This window comes from Leopardus geoffroyi, chromosome B2 (genome assembly GCF_018350155.1).
Source record: "Leopardus geoffroyi isolate Oge1 chromosome B2, O.geoffroyi_Oge1_pat1.0, whole genome shotgun sequence".
Classification (NCBI taxonomy): Eukaryota; Metazoa; Chordata; class Mammalia; order Carnivora; family Felidae; genus Leopardus; species Leopardus geoffroyi.
Genome location: NC_059332.1, coordinates 119,775,219 through 119,796,214, shown reverse-complemented (window position 1 = coordinate 119,796,214; position 20,996 = coordinate 119,775,219). Strand labels below are relative to the sequence as shown.

The following is a 20,996-nucleotide window of genomic DNA, read 5'->3' as shown; positions in this document are numbered from 1 at the left end:
TTATTTTCCCCTCTGCAAAAAATAGGCTAATCTGATTTACAAACATTCTTTCCCCCTGGTTAAAACCCTAAAAAACTTCAACAGCATGGCAATGTTATGGTTAACAGATAATGAAGGATCCAATGATCTAGTATCTTCACTGTTATAAAATTCATCAAGAATCAACTATAATAGCCACACTTGCTCAGCATGGAAATCATCCAAGAAGAAAATTTAAATGTCTACTGGCATGTTTATAGAAGTTAAAAAAATTTTTTTTTGTAATGTGGCCCAAACGTAACAGCTAATACATTATTGTATTTGAAATAGATGTTTAAAGAACCTGCAACAATAAAAAAAAAGAAAAAAAAAAAAAGTAGTCCCTAAAAGATACCAAGGAAGCTGCAATTTAGTTTCATTAGGTTAAGAAAAAATATAGCAAATATATATTTTCAAAAGATATTCTCCTAAAATAAAGCAAGGAAGCAAACAGGCAAATCTAATTTCAATGTTCAGATAAGAATAGAGATATGTGTTAGAATATCAATTTTAGTATGTTTATTTCATCACAAACACTAAAATGATAGAGGTAAATGCAAAGAAACCCCCCTCACAAACTGCCCATTATATATAAAGCTGGACTTTGTAAAAGCATATAGAAATATGTGCTTTAGGGGCGCCTGGGTGGCTCAGTCGGTTGAGTATCCGACTTCAGCTCAGGTCACGATCTCATGGTTTGTGAGTTCGAGCCCCGCGTCGGGCTCTGGGCTGATGGCCCAGAGCCTGGAGCCTGCTTCCGATTCTGTGTCTCCCTCTCTCTCTGCTCCTTCCCCGTTCATGCTCTGTCTCTCTCTGTCTCAAAAATAAATAAATGTTAAAAAAAATAAAAAATAAAAACAAACAAAAAAGAAATATGTGCCTTATATATATGTATATATAGAAATATACATATATGGGAGCCGTGTTACATCTACTGTTTTATAATCTGAGTCAGAGTGTTTTGCTTTTGTTTTGATTTTAATAAAAAAATACATTGTGCTTGTCTTTCCCTGTCAAGAGTTATACAAAGAATGCCCTGGTCATGCTTATTTCCTTGCCTGGCTCTTTTCTTAGGATTACTTTCTAGAAATGGAACTACAGAGTTAAGTGACATGTATGATTTAAATTTAATATAAAATATTTTAGTTCACTTCAGAAAGGAGGAATTAAATTATAATTTTCCCAGATGTGTAGGAGCATGTTCAACTCTTATGAGGGTGCATAATTTCCCACACTCTAATTAACATTGGGTTTTATGGATCCTTCTAATATTTGCCAATTTGATATATGAAACTCTAATACATTTTTATTAGTATTTTAATTATTTGTATATTTGGTATTTTAATGTATTCGTTAGTCATTTGTATTTTCCCTCTATAAAACTGTCTATTGGCATGTTTAGTGTAGTATTTGTCTGTGTCTTACTGTATTGTAAAAGGCTTTTATGTTTTGAAAGCTATTAACCCTTCTTCATCATGTAAACTGCCAATAGTGTTTTCAGCGTTGTCTTTTTTTCCTTAGCGCGACTTTGTTTTCTTTTAAAGTTTAAAAAATCTTAAAGTAGTGCATGAATCCCTGAGGGTTTTCTGTTATTATTTCACCAGTGAAAAATTATAAAAGCTTTATTTTCTTTAATTTTTATAAATCTGATAGAAATCCATTTTGATATTATGAAATACATGAAGCAGGATGCTGAACAATATTTTTATCAGAAAGTTAAATACGTCAACATTTCTTTTTTTTAATATAATTTTTAGTGTTTATTTATTTTTGAGAGAGAGAGAGACAGAGTGCAAGCAGAGGAAGGGCAGAGAGAGAGGGAGACAGAATCGGAAGCAGGCTCCATGCTCTGAGCTGTCAGCACAGAGCCCAATGCAGGGCTCGAACCCACGAACCATGAGATTATGACCTGAGCTGAAGTCAGTCGCTTAACCGACTGAGCCACCCAGGCACATCAACATTTCTTGAATCCTTTTCCCATAAACACAGTGTTACTTCTTTTTATCATGGAAAACATATAAACTTTGGATACTGTTTAATAGAAAAAAAATGACATAAATTTTCCTCCATGGTGATTGAAGATAAAAAAAAAAAAAAAACCTGGTGATAAGAAAACTATCATATCAATAGATAATCACTATTGAAGAAATTGTGCCATCTGCTCATGATTATTCCCACATTTATATTATATGCCCCCAACATGTAAAATATGAGTCTTGTCCTGAGTTTGAAATAGCTCACGTATATGGTTGGGAGACATCTTAGAAGCTTCAGAAAACTGCCCCCCCGCCCCCCACCGCTCCAAGAAACAAGCTGTTCAAATGAAAACAAGTTAACCCAGTTCAATAAAAGGCAGGAAATACAAGACACTAACAGGGAACATGGGACCAGGAAATCTTTCACAGTGAAAGAAAGGTAAGAAAGGAACGTGAGTCCTAGAAGACAAAAACAGCAACTGACAAAGCAGGGAACTGCACAGATTTAAGGACCCTTGTGCCAACCATTATTGAGTAAATACATTTCTATCAAATGCTTAAAGATGTTCACTTCACCAAGGAAGTAAAAGCCTGTAGGGTATGCTACTAAAATTGAGGTACCATTTCTCCGCCATCATTTAAAATGTCATTTTAATGTGCTATAATTCACATTTATAATTATTAGGAAATTTGCAACATGTCACCAGATTGATGTCTTTTTTTCTCAAATTAACAATTTAGGTTAATTTAGAAATTAAATTTGTGGTCGATGAATGCTCTTTTGCTTATAATAAGTTTTTCCTGCTCTCCCAAACCAAGGGTAAAGTAAAGCATATATCAAAGAATTTAGAGCAGAGTTACAATAACCAACCCAATAAAATATCTCATAACACATGAAGGTGTCATAAACCCTTAAAAAGAATCAGTGAATGAGGGGCGCCTGGGTGGCGCAGTCGGTTAAGCGTCCGACTTCAGCCAGGTCACGATCTCGCGGTCCGTGAGTTCGAGCCCCGCGTCGGGCTCTGGGCGGATGGCTCAGAGCCTGGAGCCTGTTTCCGATTCTGTGTCTCCCTCTCTCTCTGCCCCTCCCCCGTTCATGCTCTGTCTCTCTCTGTCCCAAAAATAAATAAACGTTGAAAAAAAAAAATTAAAAAAAAAAAAAAAGAATCAGTGAATGAATCAATTGCATGTGGTAATCATGAGACCAAAAATGCTACACTGTGCCAGGGTATCAGCTGTTTTTCTGTCTTTTAGCCGTCCTAGCCTCGCAAGTTCCTGATCATGATTTTGTTTTGAACTAATATTTTCAATCTCTTTAGTATGTTTTCTAGCCACAAGAAAAATATTACTAGATGTAATATTAAGAAAGCTAAATGTGAAAAATAACAGAAATTCTATCACTATCCAGAATTGATTTATAACCAGCTGGCAACCATGTATGGAACAGAGGGCACTTACTAATTCCTTCATCCCGTCCTCAGAGGCACCCACTGTATACACTGTATACAAGAGGCAGGATCCAGGAGTTGCTGAAGCAAATTCCTGACACAGACACCATGCAGACATCCAGCATAATAGATTTCACTGCTGCCCCAAGTTTTCCTTTGGGAAAAGCAGCAAAACAAAGCCAAAAACAAACAAAACAAAAGCAAAAACAAACACAAACACAAGACAACAACCATGTGAAAGCTAACCACAGAGAAATTTTTGACAAGTTGGGAGTGAGCAGAAAACTTTCTAAGGAAAAGAGGAAAGAATTTTTTTTTTAAAGGTGTTTTCAGGCTACGAAGGGAAGAATCAATGAAATAAAAGAGCAAAAGGGAGGGAGGGAAGTGTGTGCAGAAAAGGAGGTATGGTGAGCTCTGTAGCCGTTAACAAATGGGATTTGACATTTACCAGTCATGCAAATTGTGTTTTGAGAAATGACAAGGAAGTGCACCGTTAATACTGGAAAGCATTGATTTATCCTGTTAAATTTGAAGAGTAAATGGTTTTCTCTTCATTAATAGTCTTACCTGCTTTTTACCAACTCATGTCATATGGAAATTGTAAAGACTGAACTTCGTCAGTCCAAATGCTTACATTTGTTCAGAGAACAAATTCATGGTGGCTGAACTGTCCTCGAAAACCCAACCACTTATGATAATTTTTAAGGCCTTCCTGAACCACGGGTAAAATAAAGCATAAATCAAAGGGTTCATGGCTGAATTATAATAAGCACACCAACAGCAAATCTCATAGATGTAGGCAGGGGTTATGAAGCCCATATAAGCATCAATTAATGAGTCAATACTGTACGGTAACCATGAAATCATAAATGCTACCACAGTGATACCCAGGGTTTTTGCTGCTTTTCGTTCTCTCTTGGCCACTCTGGATTTATAACTAGCTGATGACAATTCTATTTTGCCCCCAGTATCTTCAATCTTTTTAGCCTGTTGTCTAGCCACGAGAAAAATATTGCTATAGAGAATTATCATAACGAGGGTAGGTATAAAGAAGGATAGAAAATCTATCAACACCCAGTTTTGATTTACAACGGTCTGACAACCTCCTACGCAGTTAACGGCACGAGACAATTCCTCCAGCCCATCATCATAGGCACCTGTGTAGAACACGGCACCGCTGTATACAAGGGGCAGGATCCAGGAGATGCCGATGCATGTCCCCGACACAGACACCGTGAACTTGGTAGGATAGACCAGAGGCTCAGTAACAGCGATGTACCTGTCGATGGAGATGAAGCACAGGTGGAAGAGGGAAGAGTAACAAAATGCCACATCACAGCACGTGTGGAAGGTACAGAAACTCGGCCCAAAGTACCAGCAGCCCTCCACAGACCTGACCATGCTGAAGGGCATGACGGTCACCCCCACCAGAAAGTCAGCGCAGGCCAGAGAGGCGATGAGAAAATTGGTTGGCGAGTGCAGCTGCTTGAAATGCAGGATTGAAATCACCACCAGGAGGTTTCCAAAAACGGCCAGCACAGCCCCCAAGCTGAACAGTGTGTAGAGAATGAGCCGGGGTCCGGGCGAGTAGGGGGCTTTCGCGCAGGATCCGGTCACGTTCTGGTAGCAGAGCTGCTCGGATGCAGAGGGGGACGAGTTGGTGCTCATGGTGCATGTGGAGACGTAAATACGCCAGGTTGTCTAAAGAAATTATCAGATACTATTACTAATGTTTTTCCTCTTTCCACTTATTATTATAAATCTTAAATGCTTTCTATATGACAAACTAAAATTGAACAAAATTATATTGTAGGGGCACCTGGGTGGCTCAGTCGGTTGAGCATCCACCTCTTATTTTTGTCCAGTCGTTGTCTGGCATTTCCTAAGTTTGAGCCCTGTGTCCCCTACTTGGGGTTCTCTCTCGGTCCCCCTCTCTCTGCTACTTCCCCACTCAGGTTTGCTCATGCTCTTTCTCTCAAAATAAATAGACATTTAAAAATTATATTGTATAAGGTTAGTGGTGTTAATTTCAACTAAATAATGCCTGGTTTCTTTAACTTGATAAAATTCCCTTTTATTCATTAAAAATACGGTTTTCTTTTTACCTCTAGTGTTCTTCTTTGCAACAACTGCTGATATGGGATGTAACTGTGGAGTTGAAGGATCACCTCCTCTTTATCTCTGTGTTGTCTGACCTGTGTTACTAAGACATGCAGTCCTTCCACATAAATAGATGCTATCAATGGGGAAATCCCTGCATGGAATCCCTATAGTATAAGGTGTGAACTTAGAAGATTATTTTCAACAGTGATGATTAGGAAAGGTATTCTATAAAACAACTCTTAACATTAAATTAGCTTAGTCATCACGCTTCTTGGGTCAAAGATATCTTTTTTCTTAGACTTGAATCTTTCCCCTATTGTCAGTCCTGATGAGGTACCTCTTTGGATTTTTGTACAGAGACACAATATGGTGTAAATAGTGAGAGTTAATACTTGGCTTTTTCTCTCTTGGCAGGAGCCATTATTGTATCTGCACTGGCTACCAAGAAACAAAAAAAGGTAACATACATTAAGGACGGCTTGAGATTGGTGAAATACATCACACAAAGCATTAAAGAACAGCATGGTATTTAGACACACCAGCACTTCTGAGGTATTATGACTATCAGTACTGGTAGAAAGGAGATCGGTTCTCTGCTCAGACATTGTCACTGGAAGCATATCTGTGATGTCTCTGTCCACGTGATAAATGGGCAGTGAGCCCTCTGACTACACACATTTGTGGTTCTAACTGATAGAACTTCTGTTCCGATGCTGAATGAATTCAAATAAGGAATAATGACCAGAAAGTTGGAAAATGGGAACACAATTCCTTGGTAATTTCCTAGCCCTGCAATGTTGAACTCCACAGAGCATTACTCAGACTTCTCGAAGAAATGTTCAAGACTCTTGCCACTGCAAGGATGTGACCTACACATGTGTGAACTTGCTTTTCAAATTATAAAGTGCCACAGGTATTATTATTAATCCCTCTGTCCATCTGCTTCCTAATCTAGAAAATTAGATTCTTTCTAATATTATTTCTAATATTTCCTGAGAATCTGGTTTTGTGAAATAATAATAATTGTTTCCATAGGCAAAGGTCTAGGCCAGGCTTTCTCAATTTCAGCACTGTTGACATTTGAGATCAGATAACTCTGATGTAAGGATCTGTCCTGTACATTGAACAGGATTTAGCAGCGTCCCTGCTACTAGATGCTGGTAGATTTCAGTAAAATTTCCCCAAGAGCGTAAATCAAAAATGTCTTCAGACATTGACAAGTGTCCTCTGGAAGATAAATGTCTCAATGACCTGTCTATTGAGAAACATTATTCTAGGCAAAAAATAATGATACATGATGCACACATTTAGGACAGAGAAATAACTTTATATCTCCCTTCATATTCTGAGATATATTCATTTATTCATTAATCAATTCAATATATATTTGTTGAGTGCCACGAGTTGGGTGAAAAGCAATGAACAAAGGAATGAACAAAAAATCTGGGTACACATGATCCCTGTCTCATGAAGTTTGCAATCTTGAGCCGGAAACAAACCTAAAGCAAGTAAACAAATAAATGGTTATATGAATACAAATTGTGAAAAGTAGTAAAAAGGTAAAAGACAGTAGCTCATGATGCAGGAAGCACTTAGGCAGGTGTGGATAAAGAGGTCTCTTGAAACAGGGTAAGGCAAACAAGCTACTTCAATATTTACAGAATTTTAATATAATATATATGGGGGAAAAGGAAATGAGAACAGAGTAGAACAATAGCTGGGGTTTTCTGATGTTTTCTAGCAGAGGGTAGCTTAATAAGAAAGGAATATTATGTCCAAAAAAGAAAAAGGCAGAGAGACGAGAGACAGAGACAGAGACAGAGAGACAGGGATGAAAGTCTTGCTGTGGTCTGGAAGCAGGAATGAGGGGAAGACCTGATGCTTCTTCCAGGAAGAACCTGGACAGAAGCCCAGATCTCCGTACCTTAGTTTATAAAACAAAGAGCTAGACATCTTCCAGTTTTCTACCGCGTCTAATTTCTAATTATTCCCTCTTAGCTAATTCTTAGGATATTCAGTTAGGATTTATATTCTTCCCCTTTCCACCTGTCCCCCACAACTTTCAGGGCCCAATTTAGGACAGGTTTATAAAATGCTACCACAACCAACAGGATCAAAACAAATTCAGAGTGTTACATTTTTTGAGCCAAGGCATAACAGAGGAAGATCTTAAAGTAGGTGCCCAGCCCCACCCCTTCAGCTCCCTTGACTGGACCCAACAATTTCTAAAATATAATCGAGAGACCAGAGAGAGGGGGAAATACCTTGTATGGTCAAATGCTATTTCCAGAATGAAGAAGTATGGATGAGTGAAAAACTGTACTCCTTCCGACGTCCCCATCTCCCCAAAGAACTTTGCACTTTTCTTTATGATGCTCACACTTGCCCTTGGTAGAAGGAAAGTCCCGTGTTCCAAATGGCTCCCAATGACCTGAATACAGAGGCGGGGCCACAGTCTCCTCTGTAAGGAAGAATAGTTGGTGTTTGCTGCACTTACTCTCTGCCTGGCTATGAATAAGATTCTGTTGTTGCACAAATACGCTACCTTGGCCTTCTACTCCCTTCTTTAAGCCTCAGGCTCCTCACTTAGGAAACAGAAGTAATAACATTGGCCCTATTGCAGGGTTGTTGAGAAGACGGAGAGTGCAGGTAAGGGATCCCATGCACCCAGTGAGAGGGCTCCGTGACATGGATACATCATCATTAGGTTGAAATTGGCTTTATTGTTATATCTTTCCAGTCCCAGAGCCCACGTGTTGCATACCAGACAGAAGCACTTAATAAATGTTCACTGATGCAAAGGCCAATAGCAAAAGCAGCACGCAACCAGAATAAGTTCACAGAAGAGAACGATGAGGGAAGTAGCTGGTGTCTTTAGAATGAAAGTTTTGAGAAACTTACAAAAATAGAACAATATGTTGATCTAGGAAAGGAAGTGGTAAAATTAGATGATTTGTCTAATTTTGAAAGGCACTAAAAAAAAGACAAGTGTAAATGTATTAAACTAGATGTTGAAAGTGTTTATTTGAATCCAGAAGCTTTATGATATTCTCCAGACTTTGGTTTTAGCTTCCTTGTTCTTAAAATGAGGCAGCAGGATGATTCTCTAGCCTGCAGAACAGGATGAGAAAAAGTTACTCTACTGAAACCACTAGAATCAAAAGAAATTGATGATATTCAGTGTTGGAACTGAAGAATTGTGGGTAAAATGATACTAAACATTCTAGGGTGCCTTTAATCATCTGTAAAATCCAATAAAGATAAGAGTTTCTTACAAACACAGTATAGTCAGAAATAATACACTATTTCAGGAAATTTTGCCACTTCGTAGCATTTGTAAAGCAGAAATGATGTGCTGGTAGATAATGTTGATTTACATTATTCTAGAAATTAGAGAAAAATAGCAAGTATTATTTTTATGTATTCATTCCTACCCCAAAGATATGATGCCCCGGTTTTGAAATCTTGGTGTCTGGTTGCCCCAAAACTAAAGCTAGAACAGAATCAAGTAGTTTAATTGCATTGTGCATGAGATGTAGAGCACCTTCCAGTCTTACTACCAAAAATAAGTCTTCATCTCCGAAATAACTATTCCATCCACTGTTAATTGCATAGCTAATCAGTTTCCCTTTTCTACCAAAACCAAATCTATGGGTCATAATGAAATACACTTACTAGGTTCTGTCTTATTATCATGTTATGCCCTTCATTTCAGTTTTATTTGACACATTTTTTGGATTAAATTTTATTTTATTTCATTTTACTTTATTTTATTCAATTTTATTCCAATATAGTTGACATATGATGTTATATTAGTTTCATGTGTACAATATAGTGATTCAACCATTCCATACATCATGGAGGAACTCATCACAAGGGTACTCCTTAATCCCCATCACCTATTTCACCCTTCATCCCTCACCCACCTCCCTTCGGTTATTTATAGAGAACATCAGTTTGTTCTCTACAATTAAGAGTCTGTTTCATGACTTTCTTTCTCTCCTTTTTTTTTCTTTGCTAATTTTTTTTTTTTGTGTGTGTGCTTTAAATTTCACAGATGAGTGAAATCATATGGCATTTGTCTTTCTCTGATTGGCTTATTTTGCTTAATATTACACTCTCTAGTTCTATCCATGGTGTTGCAAATGGCAAGATTTCTATCTTATTATAGCTGAGTGATATTACATTGTATTTGCCTGTGGTGTGTGTGTGTATACCATATCTGCTTTATTCATTCATTTGTTGATGGACACTTGGGCTGCTTCCATGATTTGCCTATTGTAAATAATGTTGCAATAAACATAGGGGTGCATGTATCCCTGTTAATTACTGTTTTTGTATTTTGGGGGTAAGTACCCAGAAGTGCGATTACTGGATTGTAGGGTTGTTCTGTTCTTAACTTTTTGAGGAAACTCCATACCGTGTTCTGCAGTGGCTGCACCAGTTTGCATTTCCACCAATGGTGCAAGAGAGTTCTTTTATGTACACATCCTTGCTAACACTTGTTGTTTCTTGTATTTTTTATTTTAGTCATTCTGATAGGTGTGAGGTGATACCTCATGTAGTTTTGGCTTGTATTTTCCTACTGATGAGTGATGTTAAGTATCTTTTCATGTGTCTGTTGGCCATCTGGGTGTCTGCTTTGGAGAAATGTCTGTTCATGTCTTCTGGTCATCTTTTAATTGGATTCAAATTTGAATGTGTATGCTCATATATTTAATATAATTGTTGATGTATTGGGGTTTAAACCAACTAAATATATTTTTCTTCACATTTTTTCTTTGTTCTTTTATTACTCTGGACTCATTTTAAATTATTATTTTTTATTATTCACCCTTTTTCTCCCATGAAATTATAAATTGGACTTACTTATACTGTTCTGTTGGAATCCTAGAGTTTTAATATGTATCCCTGATTAATTAAATTCTCCCGTAAGTTAATAATTTTGCCAATTCAGGGCAATGCAAAAGCTTGCCAGGCATTTCAATACATACTTTAACTCCGTTTGTCTTGGCCATTTTATTGCTACCGCGGTCATTTATTTTAATTCTGCGTATAATTTAAGTCAAAAAGACATTTATTTTTACTTTTGGCATTCATTTTATTTTTCTGGTATTGACACTCTGTGGCACACTTTGTTACTTCCCACACTACAGTGTTTCCTCTGGGATTATTTTCCTTCTAGGTTGAAAACTCCTTTTAGAGACGCCTGGGTGGGTCAGTCGGTTAAGCGTCGGACTTCGGCTTAGGTCATGATCTCGCGGTTGGTGAGTTCTAGCCCCACATCGGGCTCTGTGCTGACAGCTCAGAGCCTGGAGCCTGCTTCGGGTTCTGTGTCTCCCTCTCTCTGCCCCTCCCCTGCTCATGCTCTGTCTCTCTCTGTCTCAAAAATAAATAAAACTTTTTTAAAATTTTAAGAAAAAACTCCCTTTAGTTTTCTCTTTGTGTGGGTATGCTGGCAATGAAGATTCTCGGGTTTTATTCCTCTAAAAATATTTTTACTTTGCATTCAATTTTGAAAGGTATTTATGCTACCTTTAAAATTAAGGTTGTCGGTTATTTGTTATAAAGGCGTTAATGATCAGGGCACCTGGGTGCGTAAGTCGGTTAAGCGCCCAACTCCTGATTTCGGTTCAGGTCATGATCTCACAGTGGTGAGATCCAGCCCACTTCGAGCTCTGCCCTGAAAGCGCGGAGCCTGCTTGGGATTCTCTCTGTCCCTCTCTCTGCCCCTTACCCGCTTGTCCTTGCTCACATGCACACACTCTCTCTCTCAAAATAATAAAGTTTAAAAGTAAAATTAAAGAAACAAATAAATAAAGGCTTTAATAATAATACTGAGTTTTATCCAAGTGTGTTGGGAGCAAATTTACCAAGGAGATGAACTTAAAATGTGTCTAGTAGGTTAAGAAGATAGATTTATGGTAAAAACAGAATATCCAGAGGCTCCTGGTGGCTCAGTTGGGTAAGTGACCGACTTTGGCTCAGGTCATGATCTCGTGGTTCATGGGATCGATCCCTGCATGGGGCTCTGTGCTGACAACTCAGAGCCTGGAGCCTGCTTCTGCTTCTGTGTCTCCACCTCTCTCTGCCTCTCCCCCACTCACATGCGTGCTGTCTCTCACACACAAAAATAAATAAACATAAAAAAAAACAGGAGGCTATCGTCAGAGAGGACAATGTGCACTAAGGTGTAGAGAGGGGAGAGGACATACAATATACACGGTGACAGGTAGAGTTCTTGGCTACCATTTACTCAGGTGTGCTACAGTGCAATTTATTTTTCTGTAATGCTCTTTTTTAAAAAGTTTATTTATTTATTTTGAGAAAGACAGTGTGAGTGGGGGAGGGGCAGAACTCATGAAACTGTGAGATCATGATCTGAGCCGAAACCAAGAGTCAGAGGCTTAACCAATCGAGCCACCCAGCTGCCCCTTGTTTTACAATATTCTTAAATCTTGCTTAGAGGCTCATAGCCCACCAGGAACAAGAAACAGATCCCAGTAAATTTAGGGATTCTGCTCCTTCCCCCCCCGCCCACCCCCGCCCCAGGGTGACATCCAAGCTCCAGGGACCTTGGCCTCCACAGTAGCATCTATGGGTGTTCTGTGAGGTCTATTAAGGAATCTGTCTCCCTGCCTCTAAGGAGCAGACCCAGGGGCATCCCCTTCAGGAAGAGAAGTGCTCCTTCCAGCCTGCTGGGAAGCTGAGTCTCTCAAAGCAGGTGATGGACTGAACATCTGCACTGTTGCTGTTTTCGCTTTTCAAGAGGGGACCTAAAGTGTAGAAATAAAATACAAATGACAGATTGAGAAGTGACTGTTGCTAGCTCCCATAGCTCCTGAATATAGCACATTATTAATATTAGAGGGGAAGAGTTCGAGAAACTTAGAGATCTGCTGCAAAACAAACAAACAAACAAACAAACAAAAAACCCAAATGCTTAACATTAAGATGTAATTCCTAAGATAATTTAATCACTTTAAGATGTAGTCCCTGAAATATACCAACGCAGCTACAATTTCATTTCTTTAGGAAGAAAAATGTAGCAGAAATATATACTCAAAAGATCTTCCCCTGAAATAAAACAAGCAAATACATCGACAAACCTAACTTCAATGCTCAGGTAAAAGTAGAGACATGTATGGGTAGTATCTCTTTTGTTTGTTTATTTATTTATTTATTGTAATATCTATTTCAATATTTTCATCTCATTTTCATACATTAAAATGATAAAGATAAATTACAAAGCAAATTCTCCACCCCACCCCACCCCCCACCAGATACATACTGTCTATTACACATAAAGTTACACTTTGTAAAAGCATGTAGGAAGTGTATCCATATATGGGAGCATATATCAATTTATACAGAACTCATTAGTGCTTTTTTTTTTTTTCTTGACAGAGAGCTTGAGCAGGGGAGAGGCAAAGGGAGAGGGAGAGAGAGAATCTTAAGCAGGTTCCATGTCCATGATCTCTCGATCATGACTTGAGCTGAAATCAAGAGTTGGATGCTTAATCAACTGAGCCACCCAGGCGCCCCTTGTTAGTGCTTTTTAATGGCAACAAAACATCCCATTATGTGGTTAGAGCAAGTTTATTTAATTCAGTCCACACTGCTCCTAGATTATTCCAAGTAATAATTAAGAATTATACAATAAATGTCCTTGTGATGTTTGCTTCCTTGACTGACTCTTTTTTTTTTTTCTTTTTGGATTCCTTACTAGAAATGACAGGTGTATTTTAAAATTTATAAAAAAAATTTAATTCCCCTCCGAAAACTGATACTACGTTGTATTCTTGTGAGATGTATGTGAGCAAGTTCTATTTTCTCGAGAGTGCCCAATTTTCCATACCCTAATTGTTATCAGGTATTTCTTATTCTTCTAATATTTGCCCACTTGATATATGAACCACTGCCACATTTTAACATTTTAAAATTATGTGTACATTTGGCATTTTAATGTATTTATTAATCATATTTTTTTCCTCCGCAAAATTGCCTATTTATTTGTATGGGAGGTGTTAAGCTATGCCTGTTTTGGAAAAGGCCTCTATGTTTTTTAAATCTATTAACCTTCCCTTCACCATATTGCTGCCAGTAATTTCCCCCAAGTTTGCCTCCCTCCCCCCAAATTTGGCTTTGTTTTCTTTTGAAGTTTTAACATTAAATTTTTTAAATTTATTTTTGAGAGAGAGAGAGAGAGACATACAGAGCACAAGCAAGGGAGGGACAGAGAAAGGGGAGACACAGGATCGGAAGCAGGTTCCAGGCTCTGAGCTATCAGTACAGAGTCTGACCCGGGACCCCAACACACAAACCATGAGATCATGACCTGAGCCGAAGTCGGACGCTCAACTGACTGAGTCACCCAGGCACCGTTGAAGTCTTAAAATTTAAATTATGTGCAGAAAGCTACAGGCGGTTTCAGTCAGGGTTCCTCCAGTGAAAAATTATAAAATATTTTCTTTGACTCTTCTAACATCCGAAAGAAATTTGTTTTGCTTTTGTGAATGGCATGACATAAGATGTTTAACAATATTCTCCAAAGAGCTTTATACCATATCATCCCTTCTTGAACAGTTCATCCTTCTACCATAACTTATAATATATTGTTATTCAGTTCACCAACAATGTACCACTCTGGATAGTGTAATAAAGAAAAAAGAAATGACAGAAAACGGCCCTCCACAATGGCTGGAAGGAAAAACAACATACCTCATGGGATAAGAAACAATCACATAAAGGACAATCACTGGTATGCATTTTACAAGGTCTGCTCATAATTATTCCACAAAATATCTCCAACGATATAAAATATGAGTCTGGCTCTGAGTCTGGAGTGACCGATGTGTATGGCTTGGAGATCTCCAGGAGCTACAGAAAGATGGGCCCCCAAGAAACAAGCAGCTTAAAATGGACGTCAAGCACACAGAGTCCAGAGAAGACAGGGATGGCGAGATTTCACTGGAAACCTTTGAAAGCGGCTTAAAGACAAGGTTGAAAGGGAGGCCTGGACGTGAAAAATAAGTAAGAACCGACAAAGCAGGCAAGTGCACAGATTTGGGGAAACTGGGAAGTATAAACTCTGTGTCAACCATTGTTTAGTAAGCACATTTCTGTCAAATACTTGAAGATGTTTAGTTCACCACGAAAACGAAGCAGAAAAGTTATGCCCCTGAAATTGAGGTACCATTTTTCCTCCTCAATTTAATGGGTCATTAAATTCCCAATATATCAATAAATTCCTCAATTTGAAATTTAGGGTTTTTTAGAAAACAAATTCATAGTTGATGAACTGTCTACTCTTAATGCTTGACCACTTATAATGAGTTTTATTGCTCTCCTAAACCAATGGTAAAATAAAGCATAGATCAAAGGGTTTACAGCAGAGTTGTAATAACCAAGCCAGCAAAATATCTCATAAACATAAGAAGGTGTTATAAACCCCCCAAAATAATCAATGAATGAATCAATCATGTATGGTAACCAGGAGATCAAAAATGCTACCACCGTGATACCCAGGGTTTTAGCTGCTTTTCTCTCTCTCTTACTCACCCTGGTTTTGTATGTCCCTGATGCTTCTGTTTTGCTACTAATGTTTTCAATCTTTATAGCCTGTTTTCTAGCCACAAGAAAAATATTACTGTACAGCATCATCATTACAAAAGTAGGTGTGACAAATAATAGCAAATCTATCAAAATCCAAAACTGATTTATAAGTGGCCGACAACCGCCTACGCAGCTGAGGGCACTTACTAATTCCTCCAGCCCGTCATCATGAACACCTGTGAAGAACACGGCACCACTGTATACAAGGGGCAGGATCCAGGAGATGCCGATGCATGTCCCCGACACGGACACCGTGAACTTGGTAGGATAGACCAGAGGCTCAGTAACAGCGATGTACCTGTCGATGGAGATGAAGCACAGGTGGAAGATAGAACAATAACAAAATGCCACATCACAGAACATGTGGAAGGTACAGAAACTCGGCCCAAAGTACCAGCAGCCCTCCACAGACCTGACCATGCTGAAGGGCATGACGGTCACCCCCACCAGAAAGTCAGCGCAGGCCAGAGAGGCGATGAGAAAATTGGTTGGCGAGTGCAGCTGCTTGAAATGCAGGATTGAAATCACCACCAGGAGGTTTCCAAAAACGGCCAGCACAGCCCCCAAGCTGAACAGTGTGTAGAGAATGAGCCGGGGTCCGGGCGAGTAGGGGGCTTTCGCGCAGGATCCGGTCACGTTCTGGTAGCAGAGCTGCTCGGATGCAGCGGGGGACGAGTTGGTGCTCATGGTGCTGCTGCAAACAGCTTGTAAACGTGGAGAAGTTCTGCCCTTGGCCAGTCCCACCAAGCAGAGCGGTTTCTTATTTCCTAAGGCGGAGAAAAGGTCCTTTGCAACTGCCTACCTTTGTTATAGTTATCGGACAATATCTCCATGGCCTGTCACATACTCCTATTAATTTTAATGTCTGAACACTTGAAGTAATATATTCAATTCAAATGTTCAACAAATCTTAGCTTAATTCATTGTTACCATTATTTTGCTTACCTTAGAATATACGTGGAATCCATTTTCTAAGTGCAATTGTTTAATTTCAAGTACATCTTTTACCAATTTGCTAATCCCAAAGATTTCTTCTTGCCTTACAATTTGTCAATAATCTTTTATTTACCTGGTCGTGGTACAGGGATATTTCTCTTTGTCAACGTTAGTGAGATATGTGTGATTTGTTATCTATCGGTTACCTTTTATTACACCCACCCCAAGACTGTCTGAAGAGTAATGACAAAATCCCCAGAAGCACTGCTGAATCTCACACCCCAAATCCACACCCAAAAGCTAAGGTGGAATCCCTGTAGCGTAAGGTGTGAACAGGGACAAGAAACTTATATTTAATTATCTCCACTAAAGTTTATGTTTTGCTGTAGCCTCAATGCTAAAACTCCCAGAGACGATTTGAAAAAGGAAAATGAGAGAAAACTCTCACTCATAAGCAACGATGCAAAAAATCCTACACAAACTGTTACAAACTCAATCCAGAAATATATAAAAAAGATCATACATCATGATTCGAGTTGATGCCAAGAATGAAAGTTTGCTTTGAAATTAGACAATCTATTAATACAAATCAGCGTTGTAACAGATTAAAATCTAACAATCATCTGATGAAGTGAAAAAATCTATTTGATAAATTTCAAACTGTATTCATTACTAACAAGAAAAATTCTTAGCTTACTCTAAAAAACCAGAGGTCTTTTGTACCTGTAGAGGTCTGTACAAAAAGGACCTACCGCATATGATACACTCAATAGTGAAATGTGACAATATTCTCTTCAAGATGAGTAAAAAGGTTTAGATGCTTTAGTAAAAGATTCAGGGAACAGAAGTTCTCCCAAGACGCCCATAAATCTGCCTGCAGTTCAATCATTTGTGTAATGCAATATTTATATTTGGTTATTTATGAAGCATCTATTTGTGCAAGGTCTTCAACATACAGGAATAAACACAAAATATCTTCTTCCCTTAGCGGGAGTTTCCATGTTAACGTGAGAGACAGACATAACATAACAATTCACTGTGCTTCCAGCTAAAATTAACACGTGTAAAATCACAATGAGATACCGCTTCACACCTGCCAGAATGGCTAACATTAACAACTCAGGAGGCAACAACAGATGTTGGGGAGGAAGCAGAGAAAGAGGAACTTTTTTTTTGCACTGCTGGTGGGAATGCCAACTGGTGCAGTAACTCTGGAAAAACAGTATGGAGGCTCCTCAAAAAATTAAAAACAGAACTACCCTACGACCCAGCAATTGTACTACTAGGTATCTATCCAAAGGATACAAAAATGCTGATTCGAAGGGGCACATGCGCCCCAATGTTTATAGCAGCCCTATCGACAATAGCCAAATTACATTACGGAAAGAGCCCAAATGTCCATCAACTGATGAACGGATAAAGATGTGGTATATATATACAATGGAATATTACTCAGCAATCAGAAAGAATGAAATCTTGACATTTGCATCAACGTGGATGGAACGAGAGTGTATTATGCTAAGCGAAATAAGTCAGTCAGAGAAAGATAATGTCGTATGATTTCACTCGTATGTGTCATTCAAGAAACAAAAGGGGAAGGGAAGCAAAAACAATATAAAAACAGGGAGGGAGACAAACCATAAGAGACTCTTAAATACAGAGAACAAACTGAGGTTGCTGGAGGGCTAAATGGGAGATGGGCATTAAGGAGGGCACTTGCTGGGATGAGCCCTGGGTGTTACATGTAAGTGATGAATCACTGAATTCTATCCTGAAATCATTATTACACTATATGTTAACTAACTTGGATTTCAATAAAAAATAAAATAAAATAAACACATTTAAAAAGTGTAAAGTGAGAAATGACGTCAACAACTAATAGAAGTGGGATGAATAAATAGAATTCACTGAGGGTATAAATTTAGGGCCCGGATAGAAGGATGAGGAGGAAAGGAAGGTACTAATGTAAAGAACAGGGAAAGATTCAGATGTTGTGCACAGCTTTGTACATCCCAATGATCATTTCAGATTTTATCCGATGACTAGTGCGTGGAGGTAGAGAAAACATACATATTAGCAGGTGAAGATCTCACCTACCACAGAAGGCAGTCTTCTTGATTTTTTGGTAACATGTCTTTAACTCTTTTGTAAGCCCCAATGTCATGGGATCCCACTGTCTTCTTCCAAGCTTTCCTCTAAATTCCAGGGTCCTATGCAGTCTGCCTCGATGCTGCATGCATAGACTGGGATTGTCTTTGTAGGTGTCCTCTAGGATGAAATGGCCATCTATCTCATAATGAAAAAACATATGTTCACAGGACCCTAAACTCTGAATATGTGCTTATCAATAGCCCCCCTCTAGACTATGAATCTGGCAACCTCTTACACTGCTCCAGTCCATCCAGGTGTGGCTTAGTGAATGGCATGCTGTTTTGGCTTTTTCAGAATTCACAGCCTCATCAGTCTTTCCTCTATCCCCAGGAAAGAGTTCCACTTTCATTGAGAGTAAGTGATTAATTGAGGGTCTTAAACCTGAGTCTCAAGCCCCTTCCTTTTCAGTGTCCTTGACTCAGAGATCTGAGTTACATCAGAGTAGTCTGTCATTTTCTCTCTAGCTTTCCTTCCCTCCTTCCCTCCCTCGCCTCTGCTCAGCCTCTGCTGATACCTCGTGTCCGTCCATGAAATTGAAAACATTCTGAAGTTCTCTTTCAACTCTGTCTCCTCATAGTAACCAGGTATTTCTCAACATGTAACTGCGGAGCACCTACCTAACATCTTTATACAAGTTTTCTCAGAAGGGCGCCTGGGTGGCTCAGTCGGTTGAGTGTCTGACTCTAGATTTCCGCTCAGGTCATGAACTCACAGATTGTGGGTTCGAGGCCCGGGTCAGACTCTGCACTGATGGTGAGGAGCCTGTTGGACACTGTCTGTACCCCCGCTCCTCTCTCTGCCCCCCCCCCCCCCGCTCAAGCTCTCTCTCTCTCTCTCTCCCTCTCTCTCTCAAAATAAATAAATAAATAAAGTTTTTTTCTTAGAATTTGGGTCATAGCTCTTATGGCTTTTAATTGTCTGTTTTACAGAAATGCTTCCTAAAACATGGTAGTAAATCTAGAAAGACCCACAAGTATTTTCTGTGAACACAGGGCACAGGTGCGCAAAACGTGTTACTTTATTGTTTAGGCAACTATCATTTTCACAGTAGCAGACAACTTTTGAACACCTGCTATATCTTGGGAGTTTACATGTATTCAGTTATTAAACTGACACACACACAAAACCCAATGAGGTCAGCATAGCTACTAACCCTATTCTGCAGATGAAGGACTGAAACCCTGCAAGTTGATCACTTACCCAGCGTGAACTTCTAGTAAATGGTAACTGGGGATTTGTATCCAAGCAGTTTAGCTCCAGGGTTTGTGTTCTGCTCCTCTATGTTGTACAACTATAAATGAACCTAAGGTCTGTGCCATGCCCCTAACTTCCAAGTGATAAAAACTTCCTCTCTGTCCATCTGGGCTTTCCCTACTTTCTTCTCTGAGTCAACCACACATCACCAATGACTCTGTAGATTAGAGATCTGGTCTGGGTGACCATCCACTCTCCCTGATATTCAATGAGATGTCCTGCCTGGTTTCTGGACGTTGCCCCAGTCCTGTCACAGAGCAGTCATCGTTCCTACCTGGCAGTAAGGCTTCTTTAGCTCTTACATTTAGCGGCCAATTCCTTTCCCTTTCCAGAAAAATTCAGCTATACTTGTGGCATCACGGGCGGTGGAACATTTGGAGGGGTTTCTAGGACCTGTCATGACTCCAAGGCATGATCAGGGGCTCAGGAATCTTTTATTGTCCCTGTACCACGCAGAGCAATGAGGTGCTCTGTGGTGCTGTCTCAGGCTACGTGCTCAGCCAATGCAGCCATTTCTGCCCGGTGGTCTTTATACACACTGAGTTCTGTCCAGGGAAAGGAGAAAGAGTTTCCCCTGCATTTGGACCTTGTCCCCGCAAACATACTTGATATATTAGTTTCCTGTCACTGCTGTAACAACTCATCACACACTTGGGGGGTTATAACGACAGAAATTTTATCCCTGTAGAGTCTTGGAGGCTGAAAGCATGACATCCAACATCAAAGCAAGGCAGCGCGCCCTCTGAGGGGGCTTGGGGACAATCCATCCTTCTCCCTGCTTCTGCTGGCTGCTGACATGCTGTGGTCTCATCGCTCCAGTCTACCTGTGTGACCACACTGCCTTCTCTTCCGTGTGTGTCATCTCTCTCAGCCTCTTTCCTGTAAAGACTCTCGTGATGGCCTTTTGGACCCACCTGGACAATCCAGGCTAACTTCCCCATCTCAAGATGCTTAACTCAATCACACCTTCAGCGACCTTTATTTTTTTCTCCAAATAATCTTTAATATGTATAGGTTCCAGGGTCTAGATATGGATCTCTTTGTGGGGTTCTTATTCAACCCACCACAATTGCATATCAGCTATCACCCCTTTTCTCAAACCAGACCGTATCCAGGAGAAATCGGGTGCTCCTCCCTCAGAGACCTTCACTATTTTCTCACTTATTTTTGTACTCCAATTATCTTTCTACCCTTGTTCTGGGATGTAGGCAAGCTTTTCTATAGCCCTTACTTCCCCAAATCTGTTCAAGGTAGGCTCTTTTTCCTTTCTCCCAGGGCCTAGACTTTTGAGACTCAAGGGCCAGGAAAGCAAACATCTTTTTCTTTTTTCTTTAAAAAAATTTTTTTTTGATGTTTATTTATTTTTGAGAGAGACAGAGACAGAATGAAAGTGAGTTAAGGGCAGAGAGAGAGGGAGACACAGAATCCGAAGCAGGCTCCAGGCCCCGAGCTGTCAGCACAGAGCCCGACGTGGAGCTTGAACTCACGAGCTGTG

The 20,996-nt window shown here is 39.5% G+C and overlaps 2 protein-coding genes across 2 annotated transcripts; both read right to left on the bottom strand.

Annotated features, from left to right (window-relative positions):
- Positions 1–4,072: 4,072 nt before the first annotated feature.
- LOC123609815 (trace amine-associated receptor 6) lies at positions 4,073–5,110 on the bottom strand. The gene has a single exon (XM_045500878.1). It carries the CDS (start codon positions 5,108–5,110, stop codon positions 4,073–4,075), a length of 1,038 nt encoding a protein of 345 aa, XP_045356834.1.
- A 9,699-nt stretch (positions 5,111–14,809) lies between these two features.
- LOC123609953 (trace amine-associated receptor 6-like) lies at positions 14,810–15,956 on the bottom strand. The gene has a single exon (XM_045500937.1). It carries the CDS (start codon positions 15,845–15,847, stop codon positions 14,810–14,812), a length of 1,038 nt encoding a protein of 345 aa, XP_045356893.1. The 5' UTR covers positions 15,848–15,956.
- Positions 15,957–20,996: the final 5,040 nt, after the last annotated feature.